Genomic DNA, 13,090 nt, shown 5'->3' on the forward strand with positions numbered 1-13,090 from the left:
TATTTGTGGTGCTCAGAGACTCAGAGTAGGTGCAACTGCTTGCAATGTATTAGTAATAGTTTAAATAGTCCTCAGTTTTCTTCGTTCATTAATCATTGTTCATTTACTCATTCTTTATACTTTTAAAACAGCCTTAAGGCTTAAACAGGCCGCAATTTAATACTGTGTTGCCGCATTGCCGGCATCGGGTCATATCATATGCATATCATGTGGTATTAATTGTCTTGACATAAATGGATAGCTAAGGGTTAAGGGGGATGACTAATTGCAATAAGTTGATCAAAAAGTTACAGTAAACCCTTATTATAAACACACATTCGCTTTCTGTAATTTAGAATATATGCTTGCTGGAACATTGAAAAAAGTTGGTCATTAAAGTCAGGGACGGATCTAGGATTTTTCGCACGTTAGTCAAAGTTATTGGAAGTGAAAATGGGGAGGTGGGTTAATTGCCTTCCCCTGGGATAATGAAATTTCAAAAATTACTAGAAATACATGCATGCAGCAACCCCTCGCCATTTTAAATGAAGCAAAATATTTTGTGCACTACCCAGACCTAACTTTCTACTAGCATTATGAAATAACTCGTGCAATTTTTTTAGAAACGAAGACAGTCGTAAAGGTGAAGAGAAATCACCTGTTTGCCTGCTGCATTATGTTGCAGTTTAAGTGAATGTTAAACTTTTCTATAGCTAAACCTTCAAAACATCAAAACAGTGTCAAAACAGTCCTTGTGAAACGACATACCAAGCTTGTGCTTGTCAAAATAACAATGCATTCTTACAGCAAACACTGAATAAGCAAAATATAGACACCTACCACTTCAAAGATTATAAACTACGAGTCGTTCCTGTGCTGTGATGATCTTTAAATCCTATTGTTTTTTATTTAACTCCATGATTTCATTTTATATTTTTAAAAAATACTTTGCAAAATGACAGTTAAAATCTCACGCTCTCATTCATGCTCTCTTTTTGTCTTAGCCAATCAGCAAGTTGTAGACAACCGTTCTTTCTTCGTTCAAATTTCGTGGATGCGCACAACTACCATGACCATTGAACGTCCATGACATTTGGGCAACTTTGGATTCGCCTATGATCTGTCACAACACCCGGGTGTAATTCCTAATCTCCGGGCGGGATTAGTACCCTCGCATGGCGCTTAATTCGTGACGGCTCGGGGATTAACCTATCATCTACACCCGAAATTTAAACAAAAATTGTGTGTGAAAAGAATGCATTAAAAATGTTTAAAAGTTTACTGAGCTTTCAGTTTTAATAGCAGAAACAAGTGTGTCAAAATAACGGGAATTAATAGGAAATTATATCCATGGAATAAAAACATGTAAGCCTGAATAATATTCATAACTGTTACAGCATAAGCTTGTATTGCTCCAGGCTATGCCAGATATGCCAAATATTATGTGCTTAATGCCGCTTACACTTTACAGTATCACAGTAGGGCAATATTATATATTAATGCGCTATAATTGCCATATTGGTTTGGTGGGTAATCATGATTAAGTTGTACTGTTTGACATAAACATGGATTACATGATTTTACAAATATATAAATCTTCTTTACACACCTAGATCTAGTATTATGCATAGCCTGTTTGTTAGATGTAAATTCATACAGTAAATTTTGCTTGATACCTGATACAAATAAACAATACAATAATCGACCTTATGACCGAACGATGATGGGTGAATGCAAATATATACTAATACAGAACCACGCTCAAATAAACATAGCAAATTATGGGACTATAGTTTAGACGTAAATCCATACAATAAATCTTGGGTGATACTTGATACAAATAAACAATACAATAATCAACCTTATGACCACCAAGCAACCACAGGCAAATGCAAATATATGTTAATACAGCCACCATGCTCAAATATACAGTTAACATTGCAAAATATGGGACTGTAGTTTAGATGTAAATTCATACAATAAATCTTAGGTTATACTGGATACAAATAAACAATACAATAATCGACCTTATGACCAAACGACCACATGCAAATATATGCTAATACAATATACAGTTAACATGGCAAATTATGGGACTATAGTTTATACAAACTTATAGGAGTATTTTTTTTATGAACATTGACATGAATCTTTACCTTATTGCAGTAGATTTCTCATTTTGACGAGCACACAAAGTAAAAGAATTATCCATATTACTCCATCGCTAGAAATCGCGGACATTTAAATCCCGATACATCCCTTAAGTCTATACTGGTTATTATCCCTTTCGATCCCCAGGCCTCCTTATTCTCATTTCAAAATGGCGTCCGCCGCACGAAGAGCTAATCCAGTTGATTATGTAAATTTGAACAATTTATCGTCGGAAGTTATGTATGAAAGCGGAAAGAAGCCAAAAGGAAAGTTTTTTCCAGTTGATAGACTTATTTCTCGAAAGCAAATTGATCATGTAAGTTTATTTATGCTAAATTTTATCCATTTCTAATTTGCATTTCATAATGTAGGTCTTCTACTGTTGTATAAATTCATTAAAATGTATGTTGACGGGCTAAAGATAGGCATACTTTTAAATCTATTTTAAAGACTTGGCATTATTTGGTAAAGTGGTCTGGATGGCCTTTGCCTGCATCAAGTTGGGAGCCCTACGATCATTTGAATCCAGCGCTTTTACGGTACGTACTGGTTTATTTAAATACGATACTGCCAAAAATGCATTTAGTTCTTCTCAGAAAGTACTTATACATAACATGCATCTACTCCAGAATTGCAATGCAAGTGGCAAAGAAAATTGCATCGTGTAACATAGCCTTAAAAAAAAGTTCTTTAAGCAACTATTTCTTATGTTGCTTACAAGGTGCACCTAATGTATTTTGATTTTATAAATCACAGAAAACTTTTAAAACACAAACAGCAATTATTTCAACATGGATGATCCAATGCTGTTTGCATGTAAAATTGTCAGCACAGACACAACTTTAATGTTTTTCGATAACAAGTTCTCTAATTTTGATGTTGTTTACCATTCAATAATACATGATTACACTGTACTAGTGCATTAATTCATGTAGCAAAATGCTTGCGTTCAGTAATGTATGTTGTCTTTTTCTCTTCATGCATTTTTAGGAGCTATGAAAATCCATCAAAGCCAGATCAAGGCAGAATTGAGCAAGCTAGTAGAAGTTTTTATGATGCCATAGCAAGGGCTCTTAAAGCGAAATCTGCTACTCCTGTAGATGCTCAGATTGACCTTGATTTACAAAGATGGCTTTGGAAAGGAAAGGGAGTTCAATCTGAACATCTTGGTTATAAATTGTATGAGAAACATGAGTTTTGCAATTTGAATCTACAGGAAACATGGTGGTATTACCTTGATAGCAATGGCGAGGGCAGAGCAATAAACTTTCCAATTAAAATAAAACCTCTATTATTGTGGTCACCAAAACGTTACATTGTTCAAAATGGAGAACTGATTCAAGCAAAGAGAATGCCCATTGAGAAAGCTAAAATTCATTTCTCAAGACGAGCATGTAGTGCCGAGACACTTTAAAATATAGTTGTACACTTGTACTTGTACTTAGGTGCATGCAGCACCCAAAATGGTGCTTTTTAAAAGTTCCTTCAATTTGTCAAGCTTTCGTAGTTTTGTTTTTATTTTCATTTCTTTTAGTTTTTCTTTCACTTCACATAAACTCATGCTGTCTACATCCTGTGGGGTTAATTGATCTTGATCGTTCTCGTCTTCTCTTGGATCTACACAAAGACGCGGTTTTTTCTTCTCTGCTCAAATATTTCATTTGACCAATAGGTATTGTCTTGTTTCTTGTATTGGTGTGGGATTCGTTCAAAATTCTGAAGATTATCAATTCTTCGAAGCGCCAGTATTGCCTCTTTGCAAGCATCATGCCGGTTGCTTTTGTTATGATAAATTGCCCGAACCACATCATTAATCTTTTCAATTCCTTGCCCAGTAAATGATTTCAAAGATTTTTCATCTTTGATGAATCTGGGTACATGATAAAGCAATATGTGTATATATGGTGTTATTCTAGCCTTTTCATAGCCCATCACTTTTCCACCAAGAGACAGGAATAGCTCTACCCAGTTCTTGGCCTATGAAAAATCAATGAAAAAAAACACCTTCACCATTTACATGCACATATAAAATGTCTCAGTACAGTCACACACAACAGTTATTTTAGTACAATTAATATATTGTAAATGTAAGGTACCATAGTACCTGTACTATGCACAGGGTAAACCCTACTCATGTGAGTAACACAAGACAATGTATTACTTGCCTTCCCAAAAAATCCATCTATATCTGCCTCAGAAGGCTTCCATGATGATAGTATTCCATATAGTTCACGAAATTCCTAGGAAATGAATAAATACAGTACATACATGTATATCAAGAAATAAGTTGTTGAGAAATATGTAATTTATGTACACACCTGCCATATTTCTGTAATTGTATCACAATGGTTTGGTTCGAGAATGTTTGGGAACTGTGCAGGCAGCTTTGCAAGAACTTTTTTCTTCTCATTGCCAACCATGCTTGTCCAGTCATGCATTCCACTGTCAGTCCCATCGGCGTTCTTCTTTTTCCATACACTAAAGCTTACACCACAGTTATTGATGGCTTCAACAACATTTTGTAGGTGTTTATTTTCCCTGTCTGATGGTGCTCTATTAAGGTTCTCTTCAACATCACGCTCAATTGCATCGTTTATTATGTTACGTTCTAAAATATCTGAAAAAGGAAAAGGAGTCATTACTGCCATGAAGAGTCAGCCCAAGGACATTCTCAATGTATTGTTGCCAGTTACAGTAACATGTGCAGTATGTTGTAGAATTCATTATCTGTCTGTGAGTTAGGAACAAAGAAGTCTACATTATGTTATGAGCCTGCGTTCCTTTTGGGCTGTTCCAGGAACGTCACCAGTTAATATCCACATACCAATTTACAATTGAATAGTGCCGTACCAGTTATCCTGAGAAGCAAATGAAGTTCGTCGATTCTGACATTCTGAATTGGGATACTGAGCAATGGCTTTCTGATGCAACCATAGTTCGATGAGGACTTGCAGGCCATGGTTCTGTTGCTACTAAGTGTTCTTGTATTCTTACTATTATGGTAGTAATCCTCTACTTTTGATGTATCCCACCTGCATCAGCAAAGATGCTTTCAACCCATTAGTAAATAATAAATAACAAAGTAGATTGCATCAGAGTGCATTGAATCTATGTTTCAATGCATATACAGATAAAGATTTATAAAATTTGCAAATACTGGTACGGTATGGTAATTTAAAATTAAGATACATGTATTGAACTAAATTTTGCTTGTACCTTTCATTTTTGTGGACCAAGCAGTAAATGCATGCATAATCAGATATTGCGTTGTTCATTCCAAGAACCAGAAGAAGAAACTTGGAGATATAGAAGAATGCATTATTTTTGTATGATATGTAGTTCATCCTAGAAAGGGTACAACTGCCAGTTCATGTACCGTAATAGACCTTATGCAGAATGACGTCACAAGGCGTTATGCCTGCTGAAAATTCTAGACTTAGTGTCATTCATAGTTTTGAATGTTTGATGTTTCCTGCTGTGTTGACTACTAAAACCAGAATTCCGTGCAGGCATCACAGCTTGTGACATCATTATGCACAAGGTCTATTATTGATTTTGAAGTTAGGGTGAAAGCATGTTACTGAACCTTATAATCACCAGACAGATAAAATTCCAGAGGTATTTGATGGCCATCCACCTCAATTTCACCATGCTCAACCAGATCATTGATTTCAGCAAAGATTTCTCTGCAAGAAACTTTTAGTACGTCGTAATCCTCACTTCCGGAAACTATTCCCACAGTATGGTTGCCTGTATGATGTGTACAATCAGGAATTACTGTACTGTAGGTTTTGAGACAAGAAAGAACTAATTCAAGATCTAAGGCCAATTATTCCAGTATATCTGTGTCTCAGATATTATTAACTGGACTGTTTTTATGCTTTTCAAAAACTTGATAGTTTTTATGGATGGCATGGTCTTATCAAGAGCATTCTCTTACCTTTCCAAGACATTACTTTTTCTTCATCAGAAAGGAGAGCAAATGACAGCACAATAAATTAGCTATGCGGGACATTTTTGCACCATCACCTGCAATCCTGATCTTTTGCTTTCCAACATCTCCAAGCTGTATCTACAAAGTTGATAAAAATAGTACATATATTTATCATTACAATCTATAAAATAACTAAATTTAGGCCTCACCAAAGCAAGTGCACATGTTTTCTGGCAAGAAATGGTGGTAGGAAATATTACCTTCTTTCTAATTTGTTCCCTTAGTTCTTCTTTAAAACTCATCTGAGCCCCTGGGTGTTTTCCTGGTGTGCGAGTGATATGACTGATTGAATTTAGTGTGTTTCTACACTGCTTAATTAAATAGCTCCTTGGGAGACCATCAACCAGCATTGACATTTCATGATAAGCTGTATCGCCCACACAACACTTATCCATAATATATAGTAGAGCTCTAATAGTTGTTTTATCATTCTCTGGTAACTGTTGAAAATTAGTCTTACTACTGCAACCATTCTCACAATAGTTCATTTCTGTTACTTTGCCATCCAGATCTTCAATCTTGATAGAGTCCAATTTAAACCCAAACGATTCCATGAACCAAAGTGCTTGCTCACTTCTCGACTTCAGCTCCTTTACTTTTCTTCTCTTTTGTCGTTCCCCAACTTTGCCAACTGGTTTCCCTGTGTTCTCCAGATTTGAACTACAGCTACTACACACAGTTGTTTCTTCAATAAAGTCCAGGTATTCTTTTAGCTCTTGGTTCTCCAGTAAGGCATGATCTCTCTCCATTTCAACAGTTTTTGTCTTGTCTTTCTCCTTTGAAAGATCTTGCAAAAGTTCATCACATCTGCTGTCGACATCCTGGAGTTGTTGTCGAAGATTGTTGTTTTCTTCTTCCAACTTTTCAAAGTCTTTCTGAAGACTGCTGACATTCAGTAACTCATCAAAAAAAACATGAAATGATTTTGTCTTCTCAAGAAAGTTTTTCCTGGTCAGGCCTCTTAGTCCTCTACTTTTGGTGTATGCTTGACATGCCATAACCCTTATACTTTCGTCAATTCTGTTCACACCAGGTTTGATTTTAATCGGTAATTTGGACGCACTCAGAGCCAGTAACTCTTGGTAGGAGATGTCTGGAAATTTGATTTTTAATTCCCGCCATTTTAACAAAACTTTTATCGAAATTTTTAGAACAACACATTTCCCTGACCTTTGATATCCAACGTAGCGTAAGCAAGAATAATCCTCACTAAGCTGTATTTCATATTTAAGTTTTAGTTGCTCCTGCCAAGTAAGGTTGTCTGACATTGTCTTTTTATATATAGTACAGCAAAATACAGTAGAACAAGTAAATAAATAGCAATACTCGCAATAATCGCATATTCTACTTTTTGACAAATGTGTTCGGCTCAGTGCACGGAGCAATATCAGTGGTATATAAACAAAGTTTCCTAAACGGGGAGTTACCGCTGACTAAAAGGATTGCCAGATGTAAACAAAGTACAAGAAAAGAGCTATCAAATGATATATTTTGAGCAATTTTTTGTGTGAAAAGTCATTGTCAAAGTGCAAGATTAGTATATGATGATTGTATCAAATAAATGTACCTTCGATTTTATGCAAACTACTTGGAATTAAACAAATAATCATTGCCGCCACAGATTAAGGTATGCGAACAATTGTTTTGGCTACTAATATGTGTATATTTTTTATATTTCACCCCACATTTTTAACTTCATCGATCATTAGACCGTGGCATAACTTTGTAAAAGGTGGATTTTTGCCATTTCGGAAAATTAGTTACAAATCCTGCCTGTACAGTTATTCCGTTGTTGCCCAGTTTTACGTATAGTAAATAATCATGACATTTTATGATTGGTTTTAATTATTTTTCTTATTTGCTTGATTAGTTCACGGAATTTTGTTTCAGCAGTGCACAATTTTAATTTGTTATGATTCTTTACCGATATTTGATGTAAAATTTGTATAACCATCTACATTCCTTATTAAATTTGAATGCATGAGTGGACAGGGGGACTGGGCCGAAAATGCACTCTGTATTCAAAATGTCCGCGATTTCTAGCGATGGACAAGACAACAACTGAAAGCTACTCGACATATTCGCTATTTGTGGCGTCAATTTCCTAACAAAGATCTGCATTGGGCTCTTTGGGAACCTCAAATCATTGCAATAAAATGCCATTTTGTAAAATAAAAATACGAATTTGTATAAATGGCGGGATCAAGCAGTAGAATCCAACAGATTTTCCAACAGATCAAACATGCAACAGATCAAACATCCAGAAATTTTTCAATATTTCTTATTTACTTGAGAAGGATATATTTAAGTAAAATAAAGCAGCAAACCAATAAGAAATCAATATTTTTCTTTCACCAGCCAATCCGAAAGCTTAAATTTCGCGAATGAGTCAGACTCCCGCAAAGATAAGCAAAGCGAATGAAGAACCAGTATTAGCCCTCCACCAGCCAATCAGAAACGCTTAAATTGTGCAAATGAGTCAGGCGCCCGCAAAGATGAGTCATACTTCTTCTAAGCCAATCAAATGCCTAGAATCAGAAGTCAATGAGGCAAAATGATTAAAAAGGGGTATTCGCTAATATGACTCATTTGCAGAGAGCTCAAAAGTCAGTGACCAGCAACTGCATGAAGCTTAACTTTTAACTGGACTGTTAATTAATTGCATGACTAATTTCGCTGACTGAAGTTTAAATATTTCGACCTGGACTTGTGTAATTTTTGACTTAGTGGCATGACTCATCTGACAACCCCTAGATCTGCCCCTGATCAGTCTTCCTTTTTTGTGGGATGATGCAAAGAATTTTTCTGTTCTGGACAATTTGTTGTTGCGAATTATAATAAGGTAAGCAATGTCTGGATTATTCTAATTTGCATAAGCCAGGTATATGATTATGACTCATAAACTAGCTAAAAATGAAATAGATTGAGATACTGAAATTGAAAGCTTATGTCCTCAAGACTTCAAAATGTATCTTGGTAACTCCAATTTCCCGTTAACGCTGTGATTCACTCGATCATCAGTTGTCTGACACTTTACAAAAAAAATTATATTTATTAATAATACTTTAAAAGATATAATTATCCATATCTTTATAATCAAGAACAGCTATGACTCCCGGCCTTCATTGAGCCTAAAAGAGGAAGACAGTGGTTTCATTGGTGAAACTAAAATAGACATCAATGTGCGGGCACAGTGCAGTTACGTTCTTTTTTACATGAGGATTAAGGAGTATAAAACAAATATCTGTCTGTTACCTGTCAATTTATTATAGTTTAGGTAATAATAATTTCACAATTTTGGTCACTAATAATGCTGAAAGTGGTCTACATACAATGTAAACTGTCTTACACATACACTTTCCCTCATATATAGTGTTGAGTTTCAATAGAAAATACCTAATGAATACAATGAATGCTAATGCTTTGGTTAGCTTTACTGTTGTTGACTTCATTTGACTTTATCATTGACTTAAGGGTTGATTCTACAACTGTGAAATGCGAAAATCTTGACGCGGTAACAGAATTATGCGAAAATTTTCTGTCCTCAGTGATTTCCATGGTCAAAACAAAGGTGTTAAGTTTGAAAAAAATAAAAACAATATGGTTGCGAAAGAAAAAATATCGATGCTCTTGCTTATTCTTTATTGTAGACAAAAACGTTGCCAAAGTAAAAAAAAGTCAAGTAAGTAATCAAGTCAAGAAATCATAGTAAGAAAACTGTTGTAATCATAATCATAAATTTAATCATAAAGACCATATACAAAATGGTCGGCGTTAGATCATATCGAACTAACGTACATGACGTCATAAAATTTTCAATAACCCTAACCATAATTAAGGTAAAGCCAGAGATACTATTACATAAGTATATGATCACTCCTATACTGGGTATGAGGGTAACAGACATTTACACTTTCGTGTACATTTATAAATGTATATATATAAATGTATCATCATTCATCGCCATTTTTATTTTATCATTTTTATGAACCAGCTCTAGAAAGACTTCATGTAAGACTTCTGTTATTATACTTCCGTTATTGCAAAATTTATGACTTCATGTATGTTAGTTCGATATGATCTAACGCCGACCATACAAAATGGCTTTATTCTACTTAAAACTACTGTACGATTATGCTGCAGTTCAAAATGGCAGACACGAAAATGACCAAAAGTCCCACAGGCTCAAGTGCCACAATACGCCATAATTATTATAACATAAAGTTCATATCATTCTGCCTCCCTAAGAGTTAGAACCTACTACAAAATATACTAACATAATACTATAATATAATAATAACTAAGATAATATAACTACTATAATACAATGCGAAAATCATGCTAATTAATAAAAGTTTCAAAGATTGTTCTATCGTCCATAGCGAGATGGTGATTTAGTTTGACGAGTCTAATGTCTAAGACCAAGCGCCTCGGCCACAGGAGGATGTTGATCATTGGAAGTTGGTGTTAATGATGTTTCACACATTGTTGCAGGCAATGCATCTCTTCTTTCACTACTAGGTGCATTTCTTTCCTCATTATGTGGTGCAGTTCTCTGGTTGTTTAGCGAAGGTGGGAGTAAGAGGACAAGGAGCCAAATCTGAAAATGAGATGGAAGATTCCCTTTCATTAGGGTACTCAATATGTGCATAGGTTGGATTTGCATCTAGTTAGTTCTAACAAAACGCCTGAGAAGAACTGGTCCGGGTTGCTGCAACCAAGATGGTAGTGACGATCCAAGAGACGAACGCCGTTAGAAGTTGAATAATCCACACACAGTCTCTTTTTATGTCGGTTAGAGGGATCCTTGGTTAGAGGGATCCTTAGAAACAACAACTTGCGCCCTCCATGATGACATTGCTTGGCTCGATAATTCCTTGTGCAAGAAGTTTTGAAATCTCTTGGTCAATAAACTTTTGATCTTCTTTGCTAAAGCATCTAGATTTCGTTGCTATAGGCTTAGCATCAGGTAAGAGATTACCAAATAATAGTGGCTCTTCAATTGAGGCAACTGATAATGAACAAATAGGCGGATAATTGGGAATTATCAGATCTGGTTTATTGCCCCCAAGTTCAATTATTACTTGTTTGTGTTCTCTTTGGAAATCCTGGCTCAAAATAATATCACTGCTAAGGTTTTCTAGGCTTCTCAATCGGGTGGATGAGTAGACTAGGTGAATTGATCAATTATATCAGCGAGGCACTGGCCAAGGACACAAGTCTTAATAGAAGTTAGAGCCATAGATATCTCCTGTTTTGATGGATTGATCTTAAGACCTAGTTTCTTTGCTGAAGCTTGACTAATGAAACTATCAGAGCTACCAGAGTCAATGAGTGCAAACAAAGCAATCCCACTAATGGAAACCTTTACAGAGGCTTGTGAAAGTCTTTCTGGACATGCATTTATTGTGTGCTGAGATTAGTGGATATTTTTCGCCTCATTTGGATGCTGTATTCATAAGCGTAAGTATTTCAAAGTCGTTCATTTTGTGCTTATAGAAAAAAGTTGTTGTGGCATTTGTATACAAATAGTTTATTACAAATATAGCAAATTATCAAGATTTTGTTAGGGTGTGTTGAAATTCTGTTGCGCGACACTTGATACTTAAATATTCGTACTCGATTCCACTCCAAGTTTCGAGTAATGAGTCAATTCGAGTGGTGATTTGACATGCATACTCGCGAGTAACGAGTGCTAACGAGTACTTGTTTGACTCGCGAGTACTCAATACTCGCTAGTGGATGTACCCTTCCTCGCGAGCGGTACTGTAAATATCTATACTATATCTATTAAAAATCTATACTATAAAATGTAAAAATCTCAAAAATAGATATGCCTATACAGGGTGTATAAAAAAAAGTTAGACAATTTTGAAAGTGCTCTCAATTCCACAAATCTGCTCATGAAACTTAATTTTTTATATGTATGGATGGTTTTAGTACTTGAAATATAAAAAATATTAGAAAAATCCAAAATAGTAAATTTTTCAAAGAAGGGGCAACCCCCCTGCTTGCTCAGCTAAACGTGGCTTGCGCACAGAATTGCTAAACGCTATTTTTTATTTGATTTTATGTATGAAAAGGTCAACATTTGTTTCATTTATGATGAAATTTTGGCGACATTTAACCGAATGTAATCCTCCGAATAGCCTATTAAAACGTTGCATGTTTCTTCGCTGGTGCTTTTCCTGCTTTGTTATAAACGCATAAATTTACATAATTTGCATTGAATTAATAAATTGCATTGAATTAATTAGAGCATTTCAAGCAAAGAACATTTGAAATCTCACATGTACTGGTAGTTAAATTACACTTTTACATAAAAACAGTTATTTAACATCTGAATTGTAAAAACAGGTAAATTTTACAATTCAAAAGTAACGAATTGCTCTTAGTCTTCAACGTGTCCTCCATTTCTTTCTGTGCAAACTTGCGCACGTCTAACCATGTCATAAACAGCACGGCGTATCATTTCTCGATCTTGTCTAATCACATCCATTTCTTCACGGATTCGTCGTTCAAGTTCGTCGAGATTTTCTGGTGGCGTTATGAAAACTTTGCTTTTAAGATAACCCCAAAGAAAAAAGTCAAGCGGATTAAGATCTGGGGATCTGGCAGGCCATTCCACGGGACGATTCAGTGCGATTATCCGGTTTGCAAAAAGTTCGGTTAATCGAGCAGTTACCTCTCTTCTTCTGTGAGGAGGAGCACCGTCCTGTGCCCACCATACTCGTCGAAATGGGGCATTACGCCTGTTGCGATAACGGGGCAACCGCCGTAAGGCAGGGACAATTTCGTCATTGATTAACTCCAAGTAGTCCAACCCGTCAATGTTGTTTCGAAAGAAAAAGGGACCAATAACAGTTCCATTTCCCATTAATCCAACCCAAATCGTCAACTTATGTCGGTCGTCATTTCGCTGATACTCGAAATCTATCGGTTTTTCGCCTCGTGGTTGGTATTCTC

At 35.6% G+C, this 13,090-nt stretch overlaps 2 protein-coding genes across 2 annotated transcripts; one reads left to right on the forward strand and one right to left on the reverse strand.

The window, feature by feature from the left end:
• Nucleotides 1-2,262: 2,262 nt before the first annotated feature.
• Nucleotides 2,263-3,558, forward strand: LOC114533099. The gene is made up of 3 exons (XM_028554680.1): nt 2,263-2,446; nt 2,581-2,669; nt 3,121-3,558. Exons 1-3 carry the CDS (start codon nt 2,300-2,302, stop codon nt 3,542-3,544), a joined length of 660 nt encoding a protein of 219 aa, XP_028410481.1. The 5' UTR covers nt 2,263-2,299; the 3' UTR covers nt 3,545-3,558.
• Nucleotides 3,472-6,122, reverse strand: LOC114533098. Its single transcript, XM_028554679.1, has 7 exons — nt 6,071-6,122; nt 5,717-5,880; nt 5,347-5,426; nt 4,981-5,162; nt 4,449-4,747; nt 4,296-4,370; nt 3,472-4,107 (listed from the first exon to the last, which is right to left on the reverse strand). The coding sequence occupies exons 1-7, from the start codon at nt 6,081-6,083 to the stop codon at nt 3,748-3,750; spliced, it is 1,173 nt and encodes a 390-aa protein (XP_028410480.1). The 5' UTR covers nt 6,084-6,122; the 3' UTR covers nt 3,472-3,747.
• Between the last annotated feature and the right edge of the window lie 6,968 nt (nt 6,123-13,090).

This window comes from Dendronephthya gigantea, unplaced genomic scaffold (genome assembly GCF_004324835.1).
Source record: "Dendronephthya gigantea isolate DGI-Jeju-01 unplaced genomic scaffold, DenGig_1.0 000085F, whole genome shotgun sequence".
NCBI lineage: Eukaryota > Metazoa > Cnidaria > Anthozoa > Malacalcyonacea > Nephtheidae > Dendronephthya > Dendronephthya gigantea.